The 15,629-nt window shown below is 45.3% G+C and overlaps 1 protein-coding gene across 2 annotated transcripts; it reads right to left on the reverse strand.

The window, feature by feature from the left end:
- Positions 1-508: 508 nt before the first annotated feature.
- On the reverse strand, positions 509-15,604 carry TMEM169 (transmembrane protein 169). Of its 2 annotated transcripts, XM_084523027.1 has the most exons (4): positions 15,488-15,604; positions 5,389-5,823; positions 3,395-3,683; positions 509-3,278 (listed from the first exon to the last, which is right to left on the reverse strand). In XM_084523027.1, exons 2-4 carry the CDS (start codon positions 5,690-5,692, stop codon positions 3,140-3,142), a joined length of 732 nt encoding a protein of 243 aa, XP_084379153.1. In that variant the 5' UTR covers positions 5,693-5,823; positions 15,488-15,604; the 3' UTR covers positions 509-3,139. The 2 variants fall into 2 exon arrangements, with proteins under 2 accessions (XP_084379153.1, XP_084379152.1); XM_084523026.1 differs by having other exon boundaries at positions 509-3,683.
- Between the last annotated feature and the right edge of the window lie 25 nt (positions 15,605-15,629).

Genomic DNA, 15,629 nt, shown 5'->3' on the forward strand with positions numbered 1-15,629 from the left:
TGGGACAAAAAGGTTTACATAAACTTTGAGTGAAATTATGTCTGTCACAGAGCACTGTGCATCCTCATTTCCTCTCTTTAGTGCTACTGTAGTTGTGTGCTTTGGTGTGCAAGAGCAGTTTGGGGTGGCTTTTTTTTAACTACCGGTTGCAGCTTCAAAAAGCTATCCAGATATTAAAAGATATTTAACGTAGAGTTAAATGTACTTCCTATTGTGGTGTGGAAGCACGTCTTTGCCTACAGGTCCTTGGGGCTAAAGTCAGATACCCAGTAGGCGAAATTAAATCAAAATCTAATCATTTTTGTGTGCTATGAAGTAAAAACAAAACAGAGCCCAGAGATAAGACTGTTCTGGATAAGCACAGGTTAAGAGGTGAAACAGAACCATTTCAGACACACTTTAAGCTGTGTCTCTGAAGATAATGACTTGAAATCAATTATCAGCATAGAACAACAGTGCTTACCCCATAGCACAGTTTTTCTCACAAAGTCAAGCAGAAGCATGAGTGTACTCTTCTAAGCCACATCCATCTTTATTCTCCACCCAGGCCAGCAAGGATGGGGAAAATGCAACTAAAAATAACAATCAATAAACACACACTATCTGTATTTAAAAAAAAAATTCAGACTACAGCAGCCAGAAACACACTCAACAATCAAGTAACTGGTATTCCCTGCAGTTTGGCAGTGGCATGTGAGCAGAAATTATTTGTGAGTTTCTGAAAGCAAAGGTGGAACAAGACAGAAACTTGTGCTTTCTTCTATTACAACAAGTGATTATGATTATATATTTTGCAGCAGGCAAAGAGCTCCAATGGATAACAGGCAAGAGAAAAAGCTATCCAGAGTTGTTTTGAGAAAAGTCTGAATAAAACTTTTAAAAATAGCACCAGAACTAACCCCAAGCTTAAAGTAGCCCCCATCAAAATCAGTGGCAGAACACCCTGATCTCATCAGGAGGAGGCAAGCTTGGTTGAATATGTAATGAAGTAGAAAACACACGATGGATTGTTCCAGCTTGTACCCCAAAAGGTGGACTCCAAGTGGTTTCTCTATACCCAGAAGCACAGCTGCCATGGCACAGAGGGGGGAATACACCTCTTCGGATGCTCCTTTGCGTTCACATAGCAGCAAGAGGCACAGATTTGGTTTTGTCTCGGTTCTGGCAGGCTGGTTGCAAGCCTGAAAGCAATCCTGCAGCTCAGCAGACGTTTCACATAGCTGCGCTCTGTACTTACCACTCAAACCCTCTGTAAGCTGAAGGCTCGTTGTGCTACTGACCCCAGCCTTTCGCTCAGCCTTGAACAGCTGCTGTTTGGCAGTGACAGCTGAACTCTCACCCTCTGAACTTTCTCCCAGTGAACTGGTCCCAGTGGCACAGGTCATCTTTGAACCCCACTGAATTACTTCCCATTGCCTCGCAGGCTAGGGACTTTTTTTTTTTTTTCTTTTTGCTGGAAGTTGGCCATTGCCTTTAGAGACCCCGTCAGTAAAAGTTCTGCATAAGGAAGTAGCAAATGCAGCCTGGCTGTACCTGGGCACAGGGACACCTCTGCTTTGTCGGTAAGCTGTAGGGCCAAGCCAGCTCTTTCTATTTGGCTCGCACACTGCTCACACTGGTAATTCTAAGAGGCTTCTTTGGCTGGACATCTCAGAAGGGGACGGACCAAGGATGCAGCAGGAACTTCGCTTATTTCTCAGTGTCAGGCCCAGAGCATCCAATGGACTTCATCCATCGCAGGCTCCCTTAGTGTCGCCTTGGGATCATCCTTGAAACGCGATATGAAGCATTAGCTCCTGTGAAATCCAGTTTCCCAATGCTTCTCTTTGACACCCTAAAACTCGAGCAGCTCCCCTTCTAGCAGGGGAGTGAAACCCCAATCCAGACATGAGTGGCACACTATGAACTAGCTACCTACACGCATGCAAATGGTGGGCCCCTCTGGGCTGGGGCTGAGGCAGACTTTCTAGCAGCACCAGCTGAACTAGAGCGCTCAGGAAATTAGTGATGTTGCAGACATTTCTAACTCAGTCCCCGTTACAGTCCATTAAACCTCTCCTTCCCTTTCCTTGTGCCCTCCTTAGGCTGAGACCTCAACAACCATGCTCCATTCAGACAAAAACTTTCCTGCTTGTGATTTTTTTTTAAAAAGACAATTAAAATTTCTCTGGCCTATGGTGGCCACCTCAGCCCAGCCTGGGAGCCCGCTAAGATGCCACGCAAAGTCCCAAAAGGAGGGAAGTCAATTACGAAAATGAGACGTGATGGGAGGAGGATGTACAATCTGTTGCTCTTCCATGTAATTAAGTAGGAGGCAGGGGGTGGAGGAGCAGATTTCTGGAGCGGTGGCACTGATGCAGCTTGCACTGGTGCTAAGAGGTTCAGGCTCAAAGAGGCCCCATTCTGCACAGGATGGTTCAGCGTCTGCTCTGTAACAGCAACTTGAAAAATGGAACAACCATTTCAGTGAGACTTTCCCATCTCAAGCATCTTCAACACCACCTTCCTAAACTGAGGTGCCACTTTCTCAGCAGTTAGCAGACCTGAAAGGTTTTTGCATTTTTTTTTTTTTTGGAAGAACTGAAAAAGGATCTAGGAAAACTGCAGGAACATCACAAATGTTGCAATTTATCCTTCCCTTCTGAATGAGTTTCCGATCTCCTGAAGTTCATCCCCTGCATATAGACTTCTTTTCGCTGGGTTGGCAGGTCTCTATTATGTCCTATTCTCTAAAAGTGAAGTCTAACTTTACAGAAGAGGTCTTTTCGCCATATACCTCTGTCACCTGCAAAACAGCCTGAGCCCCACAGCCCTGGGTTTTCTCACTGTTCCCCAAAGTTGTAATTAGCTAAAACAGATGACAAATCACTGGAGAGCCATGCACCTCCCCACAAACACAACGTGAAGCTAGCACACTTGCATTCTGTGACATTTAAAGAGCACTCCCAGCCTGATATTTTATTTGTGTTTAAATATATGTATATATATATCTATAAAATCACTGTGTTATTTCCTAGGGGAAAACCACTCACATATGACCAAAATAGTCAGGAAAAAGGCTCAGACTGCTGAAGTCTCAACACCCTGTGCAGAGCTCTTGCCAGAGAGACTACCTGAGATATTATCAGAATCTAGCAGCTCAACAATGCTGTACGGAGAACAATCTTCCAAACCCAGCTTGCTGCAGAGCCAGCCACAGAAGCCCTTCTCCATATCCCTGACAGCATGCCACCAGTCCGCAAAGGACCATGATACCTGGGTCACAGCCGAGTACAGGCCTAGGGAAAAAGACACAACCATGATTATAATTGGGTAGAAGATGATCAAAAAGGGGCAGAAGGTGATTTTGTGCCAGAAGGTCCTCTCTTCATTGTATACCAAGAAAATGTTGTACCATGTAATGGTTCCATAGTAGAATGAAACCACGAAGGACACCACGAAAATAACGGGGAGGCAGACAATGGTCCAGAGGATGATGTGGGGCCCCCTGTCCAGCCCAACATCACATTTCTTTTTCTTCTCAAGTACGTCTTCTTTAGGAGGTTCCTTTGACTTAGTCAGTTCCTGCAGCTCTTTGTCTGTTAGTGTGACATGGATGTCCACCATCTGACCCTTCTTCTTTCCTCTGGTGATTGTTCCAGTCAAGGTGACGTATCGGCTGTCTAAAGGCATGTTCCAGACACCTACGAACACAGATAAACTCATCCACATTAGATTTCTTTTCTTTGTGGAGTATTTTTATGTAAATCCCCAAAGACCCTGAAATGAATCAGTGCAGATGGAGTAATAGTTAAATAAAAAGAAGATGGAATGCAAGAACCAGTGCAGTATAGATACAATTATTGCAGAAGAAATTGGAAGAGAAGCCAATGAGATGACAGAAATCACAAGGGAGAAGACACCAACATCTGTACTGGGGACAATATATGAAAGAAAAGTGCTGCAGGAGCATATGGGAAAGAGACAAGACAGAGCAACTGACTAAAAACCAGTAAGCCTCTTTTCCCTGCTACCCTCAGAGATTTATTCCTGAACAGCAGGGATACTTGGTGTAAATGTGCTAAATATGAATAAGGCTCTAGGACTGGAATAAGCACATGCACCCATGGAGGTGTACTTGAATAGCTGTTATTCTACTTCATATTTGCACTGTATCTCAATCCAAATTATTTTTTAAATCTTTAGAATATCACAACGTCTCATATTCGCTAAGTCTCATACAATTACACTTGCATTTTAAGGGATCAAGAACAGCACCCAACAGGAAAGTGTTGGGATGTGTGTTCAGATCACACTTTTTGGTTTAGGATGGTCCCTGCAGTGGCACTGGGTGTAAACTCGTCTGTGGGGCAAAGATACGCTTCCTTCTGGACTTAATTCCAACTTGTGAAGGAACTCCAAGGAATTTGTCATGCTCTTAAAGCAAGAGGTTTGAAGTGGCCCACACAAACAGGAAGGCAGCAGGGAAGCGTGAGGGTTGAGGTTAGGATCACGGGGAATCCAGGGTGGCTGAAGGACCAGGAGTGAGCATTCGCATTAAACCCTTCAGAGCCCACAGAGCTCACTCATGGGTTAGCCACGGGACCAGTCTCACACACTTCTTCCCTCCGAGGGCAGCCAGGACAAACATCAGAAGTGAAAGTGGCTCTGAGATGGCCTACGATGACCTTGCCAAATAATCAGTCTTAAAGAGGAAGCTGTGCTGAGATTATGCAAGCAGAAGGCAAACAGCAAATCCTAGATAATGAGTAAAGCTCCCTAGCACAGGTAGAGCCCCTCAATCCATCTGCTGCCATCCTTTCACTTAACAGGCAGTTGTTTCAGGCACAGACTGGGGCTTGACCACAGCATCACTGGCATAAAGTATGCTCAGAACTATGGATCATCCCTAACCAGGGCATACATTTAAAACGAAGCACAGGGCGATGACTTACATCTGCAAAGAACTGCAGGAGCCACCCCAAATCAGGCTGTAGTGCTTTTTGTTTTCATTTATGAACTCAGACTCTCCTTGCCTGCAGTCTTGGCGGTCCCACAGTCACCTCCAGCTGAGCTCAGCTCACGCTGGCATCAAGAAGGGTGGCCCTGCCACTGCATCCCCTCTTCCTGGCCCTGCATTCCTGTTTGGGGTCCGCACAGGACCCACAGAGCGAGGAAGGGGACCCTGTGTTTCTGTGCCTGTAGCTCCCACCGTCAGCCTCTGTAACCTACCTCAATAAATCTCATGAATCCAAGCAGAGGTGTAAAAAGCATGGATTTCCCAGAATGCAGGTATTCCTAATCTGCGTTTCTAAATGGCAGCAAGCACCCCAACCTCTTCCCTGAATCTGTCGTGGCTGTCAGTGACACCAAGGTTTATGGGAAGTGGATGTTCCCAGGGATACGTACCATCTGCCGAGGACTGACCCAGAAACTTTGAGCCTTCCTCTGAGTTCCTCTCCCCTCCTTCTTCATCTGCCTGCTCCTCTTCCACCTTATTCTCGTTCTCCGACCGATACACTATTACTGACTCGGGACGGGACTCTTTCTTCTTCTTTTTCCTTCGGTCCATAGTGGCTTCCCCATCAAAGGTGACCGTGGTTGCCACCGCCTTCCTCGCGGAGCTGTGGCGAGGGCTGTGGGTCCCGGACTTGCTCTCTTTCTGCACCGTCTCCTCCATCCCACTGCTGCTCTCAAGCACCTCACTTGGCATCTTGTAGGGCTTGTTTCCAGGCTAACAGCTCCTGCACTTAGAAGCCACTGATTAGACAACGGTCCCAGGGATGCTTTGTTCTGGTAAAATGTCCCACTGCTGACATCCAAACTGTGCGCTCCATCCCCAGCCTAAAATGAGAGAGAAGGCAGAAAAAGTGTCTGCTTCACACCGAGCAGAAAAAAAAATGACATAACTTTTCTTTAAAGGGTTACTTTCCAACTGGTTTAAATGTCATCTGAAGATCTGATCCTCATTACTGTCCTGCACATCAATTTTATTCCATGGGTGCATGTTTTCTCATATCACCTAATCCTGATTCTTCGGTTCCGATTTTAAATATTAAAAAATAAAAAAAGCTATTTGAAGAGGAAAGAGTTTAAAACATTTGTAAGAAGAGATTAAACAAGCACAGCTTATTGTGTGACTTTAACATTCCTCTGCAATGCTGGAAGCAAGCAGAAGACAATGGTTTTGGCTGATGTGAAAAAGAAATACTGAAATGACAGACAAAAATCAAGCTGAATAATTTAAAGGACTGGCCTTTTCTGATAGCTCTGGTGGTGCCAGCCTCTCGAGCTCTGAGTGTCTTCTGATTTACTGCCCCTTGCAAGGATGTTACCAAGAGCAATCAAATGATGTCAAAATGAATGAGATTTCAAACCCTACCAGTTTAGCATTGTGCACTTCTGTCAAACCTTAAAATGCAACGTATACAGTAGATTTAAAGGAAAATTGCTATTAAGATGACTTCACTGGGGAGGGATTTTGAAACCACAGCACAGCCTCCTTACTGTGCAGGGAAAAAACAACAACAAATTTTCGTAAATATTTATAACAGATATAAGGACTCGGTTTCTGCTCATTCAAGCAAAACTACCACTAATACCAAGTGACAGAGTTATCTATGGGAATGCTGCCTAAGAACACACCACGTGATTAAACACGCATCAAGGCAGACAAGTCCTGCTCCTTGAACCTACAAAACACGGGATTAATGCTTCTCAGATTTCGTAACATTTACAAACACAACTGCCAAATATTCATAAAGTATTTAGGTACACGTCTAAGTACAAGAAATAATGTTTTAACAACCCTGAAGAGCTCTGTTGAACGGCTCAGATAATAGGTAGAAATTTATATATATCAATATATACATGTATATATCCATATATATATTTTTTATATATATATTCCAATAATAAAATTTCTGCCTATTATCTGAGTCGTGTCTTTAAGAGGAAACCAAGAAACACAGTTATCATAATGTATAGCCCAATAAATGCCGGGGAAATTGTTTTACTTGAACAGAGAAAAATGTTGAGCATGTTTAGATCTGGTATTATGGTCCCCATCTTCCCAGTTATAAGGTTTTACTGCTTTGTTTTGAATTTTTTTTTGCAGAACTTTAGGTCAACTGCTTATGCCTCGCACGCTCACACACACGGATGCACACAACTGTTACCTGTATCGCTTTCATCTGAAGGCTACGGCCAGTTGGCTTTGTGTGGTTTTCAAAAAAATCAACAATTCAGATTATTTTTTGCATTACAGAAAATAAATCTTCCCCGGTGAGCAGAGGACACATAAAACGGAATTCCAAAATCATTCGGCACATCCCAGAAGTCAGATCCTAAATCACTGGGCACAGGGATGTTTTGGCCAGCTCTGCAACATGGCTGGAAACAGACTGTTTGGATTGCCATCCGAGTTCACACCTGCCATGCAAAAAACGTACGCCTAGATTTGCAGACATGCTGGAAAACAGCTCTGTAAAATACTGAATTTACCGCAAATACTGTCCCTTCACTGCATCAGCCATAAAACTTCATGTCTGGCCTCTATGAAATCCTAAAATCACCTGATTAAGCCTAGCAAGCCCCTGAGACAGCAGCAAATTTCCCCTGCTGCAAATGGGGTAAAAAAAAAAAGACTTGGAGTCACTGAGAAGCTGAAAGCATCACTGTTGGGATGACCTACTAAAAGTCTGGAGACATGGAAGTTAATTTGGGATTAGATTTCCAAAATTCCTGGCTGTAGTTCCAGGCTCAGCCCACACCGCCTTGAAAAGGGGACAACTTGCCAGTAATATTTAAAAACAACCCAAAACTAAAAGCAAAGATTTGTGTTTGTTTGTTTTTACGAAGTTTATCTAGCTGTGACCTTCATTAACTCACAGTAGTTGAAAACCTAATGTCAGTGCTTGGTGTAATGTCAAAGCCTAAAGGGCTACGTCAGTTTTGGCCAGGCAACGAGGAGCAACGCGATGTTATTTGTCAATTTGGCACAGGTGGGATTGCTACTGGAAATCTGCGTCCAGTTCTTGCGCTCACCAGTCAGGCAAGATGCCGAATACTCATCAGATCTGTGTGCTTTACATCAGGAACAAAAACGTGGTGAAGAAGATCCCTCGAATCCAGCAGAGGAGGATGGAGCAAGATAAAAAGCCGACATACAAATACAGAGCAGACGTTAGGTAGGTGTTTTAACAAAGCGTAGGTGTCCCTCGACGTACATCTCTGGGGGCTGCGGAGAATTGTACCGTCAAGGCAACTTCCAAATCTGGACCGGGTATCTTGGTTACTGGTACTTGACCAGAAGAGGTGTTAATGTAGGGAAGTCTGACTTGTATTAAAAGATCACAAAGATCCTTCCTGATTTAAGCTTTCACAGCAGATGTTTCCTCTTTTCTCCTGGTCCTGACCCTCTGAAGACAGCACCTTGAAACACCACCATCAGCCTCACACCCCTCAGGGCTGCTGCTGAGTCAAACAGGTTCACACCCCCGGCCCATTTTGTTGAGAACATTTTCTGTGGTTTCCAACAAAAACTGGTCTCTTGCAGAAATCCCAGTAGCGGACACAAAGCGTGTTCTTCCTCTGCTCTTTATTTGCAGTAAGAATGAGGCCAGCCCGCAGCACACCACAGCCACCCATGGCACCAACTCTTTCAGCCATACGCTGAGATCTCGACCCCTTAAAAGCCTTGCTGTGGGGCTGAAGCAGGACATGTGAGTGATGACTGTCTCCAGGTGGGAGCGCAGAGGGAGAGCAGAATCTCCTAACTGTCCGTGTGAGAAAAGGAAAAGAAATGGTGACATTCGAGAGATAGCAGGGAGCGTTTTATTAGCCAAACAATTTGATATTAATCTCTGTGTGAAAACAGATGGAAAACCCTGGGGAGGCAGCTCTGCAAAAACACGCTGAAGAAGAATTTTTAGAAGCCAAGTCTTCTGTTACTATGCAGGAAAGCTACTGCTGCTTACGCTTCCCAAGCATTAATCTTTGACACACAAAACAGGAGCCTAAGAGCTTGGTCTTGCACCATGTAGGTCAAAGGAAGTTTTTCCATTGGCTTTCAGGGACTGCTGCTGCTGCTGCTGCTAACAGAGGAGAAATTATCCGGTTTGAACGCAGACAGGAAGGAAGTGCCTCCCCCCAAGCTAATAAAATCCTTGATCTCAAATCCCTGCTACTGCACAAATAACCTTTTTACGACTGCTCAGAGGAGACATGAGAGGAAAAAATGCAGACTGTAAGCAGTGAGGAGCATCAACTTTTATTTTTATAGTCACATAACATGTACAACACGTAACAAGAACTGGCACTGTGTCTTCACTCCCATCACGCGGGGGTTAGCTGCAGGAACAAAAAGCAACCGGTACTTTAGAAGCACTGTGAGTTACCCACAGGATGGGGAAGAGATCAGGGAAAATTTACCCTAGACATCTAGCTTGAGAGAGAGCTCCCCAGCCACAGGTCCCCCTCCTCCTGCCTCATTCACTCCAAAGCCTCCCCACTCCCCATCCCCAACCTTTCCTCTGATTTTGTGCCTGCATCTGTGTTGCTTAGGTGCACGTTAGCCAAAGGATTAGTTCCAATCCCTAGTATTTTTAAAGGGCTTATCTGCTTGCTGTCAGATTGTACATATGAAAAATGGATGGTATCAGAGGCATCCAGCTGTTGGGACAGATCTGTCTGTCACCAATCAATGTTATGACAAAATGCACTGGTCCGATGCAGGATATACAGCCCCAGACCCTACAAAAATAGGTGGCAAGACCTATATAAGAAAGCACATTTAATTCAGACCTTGTGCTGGGAGAGGGACGAACAGTAGGACTTACCTCAGTGATTTGACGTGATCTTTCACATACGCATCCTCACCGTACCCTGCTGAAGCAGGGAACAATGCCTGTCTCCATTTCACAGTGAAATAGCTCAAATTAGATTACAGTTCCTTGAATCCAGCAAATACACAGGCTGTGATGAATGATCCGTTAGAAGGCAAGGTGGGAACAGCTCCTCCCTACCAGTGCTAGTGTCTGTGCAGCCTGCGGTGAACTTGACAGGGGGATTTATCTCACTGAAAACAAGCCTTTTGCATTTTAAAAGAAAATAAAATGTTATTTTCAGCCAGATTAATTCCCCTCATCAAGTTCACCACGCAGCCACCACTAGAGGAAGAAATGTTGAAGGAAGGGGAGGGGAAAAAAACCCTTACAGCAGCAGCCCATAGCAAGCTGCTTTAAGTGTCTGTGCAATGATAGCAGAAGCACAAAGAAAAACACCTGCCTGTGGCCTGCCAGCAAAATAGGAGAAAGGAAGCAACAAAGCTCATAGATCACACCCACCTTTCCCTCCCTGTTTAATCCACAAGCTTCAAAGCACTTTTATTTTTTAAGGAAAGAGAGAGAGGCAAGAAAAAAAGGCCACGGTTTGAGTGTGCATCCAAGCAGGAGCAGCCCCCAAGCTGGACGGCCAAAAGCACCGAGTCCGACACCGTAAGGTGACCCCTTCCACCAAAACCTTCATGGGTTTGGTAATGGAGCTGACCATCAGGATGTGGGGATGCTAAAAGCAAAGGGAAGAGCGGGCAAGCCACACAATCTGCAGTCAGGCACAGCCAGACCCAATTTTGCCCAGTCCCGAGTTATAACCGGCAAACGCAGTCATTCATTTCTCGCTGTCAGCACTCGGTGCTCGTGCTGCCCCACGCTGAGGCTGCCGAGCAGCTCCTGGACCAGCACAGGTGGTGACAAGAGCCTGGCCAGCACGGGACGGCCTGCGCTGAAGCTGCAGTTCAGCACGGACAGAATGCCTTGGGATGGCATCGAGGGCTCACCAGCTCCGCTGCCAAGCTGCGTGGCTCAGGGGCGCTGCTCTCCCTGCAGTCCTTCGTCCTCCGTGTGAGGCACCCAAATGCCTGCTGGTGGTACTCCAAAGACACAGGCAAAATAAAAATAAAAGTAGTGAAGAGGAGCTTTCCAAAGCATCACTAAATTGTTTCTGGATGACATTTCCAATGACTTTTTTTTTAAAAGTCAAGGGCATTTTACAGAATATCTGTTTTATGAATCAGATCTTTTTTTTTCCCTCTGCTGTTCCGTAACTTTTCTAAATGTCAGGGAATGATAAATGCTGTCTAGATCAGTATTACTGAAGTCTGAGAAATGGCATACAAGAACAGCTGTGCATTTTAATTTTATACTAAACAAATTAGTCAATTTTTTTTGCATGCTAACTTATTCAGAATTCCCAAACACTGCTGGTCTACCTTTTTTTTAGAGCTAAAGTCTGAAGCGCTGTCTCTGCCTTGTCTCCACATTCTTTGTCCAGACTGCTAAATGAGAAATGAAGACAAATCACTCAAAGTTTCCCACTGCTTCCAGGGATGAGATCTGTTTCCTTACATTTATTATACTCTGTGGAAAACTGCTGTGAGTGGCATGTACATAAGAGTCTTTAAAGACAACCAAGACTTTAAAAGGAGCACGCCTTGAAGGATGGCTTGAAATCCTCAAAGCAATTCAAGTGGATTCCAAAGCAGGCTTGAATAAACTTAACAGAAATGCTTACATTTTTAGGAAAAAGATCCTGATGATAAAGCAAAGCTGTGTTCTCTCTCTTTTCCGCTATTCTACCCCTCACTTCTGCATTTGCCCAAAGTGGGTCATCCTGCACCTCGAACCAGCAGGTGCCTATTGCAATTCCTTCCCATCCACCAGGACCCTGCTGTATTACACGGTGCCGTCCGTAGGAGCTGCAGAACGCAGTCGGTCACACCAACGTGAGCGCAGCGTCCCGCCTCCACAGCAACGCCCTCAGCCCGGGACCTGGCAGCGCATCTGTTTTTATTTCAGTAAAAGAGTAAATGTTATTTCAGTAAAAGAATCACAAGATCTCCGTTTCCCTTCCTTAGGAACTCATGCAGCACTCTTGCCAGGATGTTTTAATGCGTATTGGACTCCCGCCTGACCTTTACAGTAACTAAAAACGAGGATCCTGCATTAGCACCTCAGGCTCTTTTTCCATCCCTTCCTACTCAGAAGATGCCTGACTGTGTCTTGGTCCCCTCTCCCTCCTGGCCCTGCTCTCTGCTGCAAGAAAATCAAGCACGCCAGTGCCTTACTCAGAGAAAATGAGGAGACCCCAAAGAGCAAAACCTGCAATTCGAGAGCAAGGAGTTGGAGCCACGCAGTGCAATGGAAAACACAGCCAATTCTAAATCCAGTACGGGAAGAAGGTATCTGAAAAATCCTGACACAAAACCGCACCTTGGAGTTCTTATTTGGGTCAGATGCTCAGGGGCTGCAGATCAGAGCTTCCTCTAACACCTGGCTGCAGCCCAGGAGTTGCTGAAAAGCCAAACTGTACAGAGCAAGAACTGGAAGGTCCCCCGGGAGTGATTCAGGATTGCTTAATGCATTGCACAGTAAATATAATCTAAGATACTTAGACAGTATCTCTTGCAGCAGGAATTAGTTGGCTCAGGGGACTCGCAATCGGATAAAAGTGCAGATACAGATCCACGATGCCAGGGTATTAAGGACGCAGCACTTTCAATTGCAGACAAGGAAATGCTCCAGCATCATTAATACAGTGTCAGTGGGGTGCGTGATTATTTAGAACATGTACCCGTGTACCGGTGCCAAACTGATACCCTACATCTGCCCTGACTACAAACTCTACTTTGAGTATGGTGCCTGTCTTCAGTATCTCCTTTTTTTTTTTTTTTTTTAAATTAAGTCACTGGAATGAAATTCCTACAGGCAATGATGAAAGCTAGTGAAATCCTGATTATCTCCTACTTAGACTGACGTACCTCCAGATATCCCTGCGAGCAAAGTATCTGCCCGGTGGGGAAGTCCCTGAGGAGATGAATTGGCCAGGGAAACTAACCATCAGATGGGGCTGACCAGGAAGGCAGAAGTCATGAAATAGAAAGGCTCTCACGTACCAGTGAGAGGAGATGAAAAGGAAAACCAGCCACAGCAGAGAATGCACAGACAGGAGGCGAAAGTGCCAGGGACTTCAGGGGAGGCCTTTGGTGTAATCCCATGGGAGAGTCCAGAGAGGTATGGGAACAGAAACTCATACCCTTTTTCGTTACGTTATGGCTCCACCCTCATATTTCTGGTAATAATCATAGGGATTGTATAGGGAGTAAAAAGGATTGCTGTTATACTTTGTGCGATTTGGTATTCCAGGAAAAGAAAGCCATAAACCTGGAGCATCCATGGGAGTGGGGCCTGGGAAAGCAGCAGCAGCCAGAGCTGCAGGTTGATCTTCTTCAAGGCTAACTAGCAGAAACCCTCCGTCATAAATCATCTTTGACCTTAAGGTTTTATATGTAGCGCTAGGTTGCTTTTCATTAAATCTCCTCTGCTTTCACCTCCCTGCGAGACTGCTGGTCCCAGGGACACCTCTCCTGGGATTTGGATGCCACAGAGGTTTCTCTCCTGTTTGGAGCCATCTGTCTCTCTCCTCAGTTTGGTATTTAACAACTTGGAGACTTTCCCCCTTGCCAACATGGATTACAAGATATGGGGGGGGCACAAACAGGGTGAATGCACAACCCCCCCAAAGGACAGCAGGCTGTAAGGAATATTAAAGCAGTAAATATTGCTGCCAGGACTTCTAAAGCATGGCAGAGAGCTGGACTGGCAGATGTCATCAGCTGAATAGCTAAGCCATAGGCTGGCAAAGCACAAAATCTGTCTTTGACAAAAGTAGCCTTTTCTGAAAATGCAGAGTTTCCCATTCATCTCAACAAATCGAACTAGTTCATTCAAAGCTGAGACACAATCTGGGAGCTGAAAAAAAAAAAAAAAAACAGAGAGCTAGTTCTTTCCTAGTCAATCTATAAATACAAAAGTAGATGCTAAAGAATGAAGTGCTAATTGCACAACTCTGAAGGGCTGACAACTGGAAAAAAGCAACTACTGATGCATTCTTTTTTCTAAATGTGCCATTTTGAATTTGGAATGTTAATGTTTTTAGGTGATAGATACATCAAGGAAACAAAATTAAGCAGGTTTTAGCATCAAAAAAAAATAAAAGTGAAGACTGAGGATTTAAATGCCGATTTATTTTCATCCAAATGCAAGGTGACACATACTGCACGTTAAAACATAATAATAAAATTAAGAATTTTCTGTCTAATCAGACACTGCTTCCCAATACATATCCAAACATTACATTTATAGAATAACATAAAGGAATAGCCTTCTGCTTACTGACTTTACTGCTGTGGCTGCATGTAGTGACAGACCAACATGTTTTAATGCTACCAACAAAAGAAAATGAACATTCCTTTGTGACTAAGAAAGTACAAGTGTAAGAGAAGATTAAAATTGATTTCAGTTAATAAGATTTTCTTCTTTTCAGCTTAAATCATTCTGAATCTAAAACACGGGAGTAAAATCAATTCACACAACGATACACTCAAGCCTTGTTTCAAAGACAACCCCCACAACACTGACTAGAAGACACTGGCTTGCTGAAAATATCTGTGAAAATTGGTTATCTCGGCTCAGTTCTTTGTGGATGGGTTTTGTAGCAGAAGGGGCTACCCTCCATTCAGGCCAAGGAATGGATGTCTCCTTCCCTTGCCTCTTTACTCTCTGATCTTTATGCCTTTCCCCTTTATCCTCCCACCCATCGCTCACACAACCTTAACCGAATGCGTTAAGCCTCTTATTTATGGCTATTGAGAAATTCCAAAAGCTTGCAGAAAACAAGAAACTTATCTCAATAGGGAAGAAAAAAAAATCATTTGAGGGGGCTCTCCAGGAAATCTAACAAGCAAGTAACGAACAGAGAGGCCAGACGGATTTTCCTGGGCGGCCTGTGGCTCAGCCGGGATGGTGGGCAGGTTAGAGTAGGAAAATCTAGTTCACTAGCACAGACGAGTGCTTCTCCCTGGGATTAATTAAAGATCTCTCTGATGCAGCCTGCCTAAAATATGTAGGGCAGCCAGAGATAACTCACGGGGAGCTGTGGAGGCTCACGATGATTAAAAGTGGGGAAAGTGTTTCTTGCAGCGTCAGCCGCAGCACTTCACATCGTGCCTCCTGGAAGTAACACGGTGCTTTAAAAAAAATCAAAGTGCTCTGCCAACATTAACCCATCTGGAAGGCGACTTTGTCCAGCGGTTGCCTCATGGGTCTAAGCCCCCACACTGAAGTCTGTTTCTGCCTTGTCTCCCTTTGCTGAATGAGCCTGGACACAAGTGAACTCCCACACGACGGGGAGGGCACACAGCTTCCTTTGGCACACACTGAGCTTCGGGGTGAGGATGCTCCTTTACAATTCGCTTTGATTTCATGAGTTCAAACTTGAAACATGCTCTGGGTGAGGCAAACGACTCCGGCTAACAAAGGAGAAAGCCAAAAGGGACACGGGGATTCTCCCCCACCTGGCTGATGCGCGCCTCAAGATGGCTCTGTGAGGGACGCGCCTCTGGAAAATGGTGCCCCCTCCGCCACCCCCCGGCTCCCCGCGGCCGCCTTACCTGCCGGCTCCACCCGCGGGGCCCCGCTGCCGCTCCGTGCGGCCAGGGGGAGCTCCTCGGGGCCCCGGGAGAGCCGCTGCCCTCCGCCTTTCCCCGCTGACACAGCCCCGGTCCCGGGGCGCGGCATGGGGCGGAGCGGCGG

The sequence above is a fragment of the Aythya ferina genome, assembly GCF_964211825.1.
Source record: "Aythya ferina genome assembly, chromosome: 6".
In the NCBI taxonomy this organism is placed as follows: Eukaryota; Metazoa; Chordata; class Aves; order Anseriformes; family Anatidae; genus Aythya; species Aythya ferina.

Excerpts from the sequence above, each read along its gene's own strand:
- TMEM169 (XM_084523026.1), bottom strand. The coding sequence starts at position 5,692 with ATGCCAAGTGAGGTGCTTGAGAGCAGCAGTGGGATGGAGGAGACGGTG. Across the intron at positions 3,684-5,388 it reads GGGTCAGTCCTCGGCAGATG|GTGTCTGGAACATGCCTTTA; the intron begins GTACGTATCCCT and ends CTGTGTTCGTAG.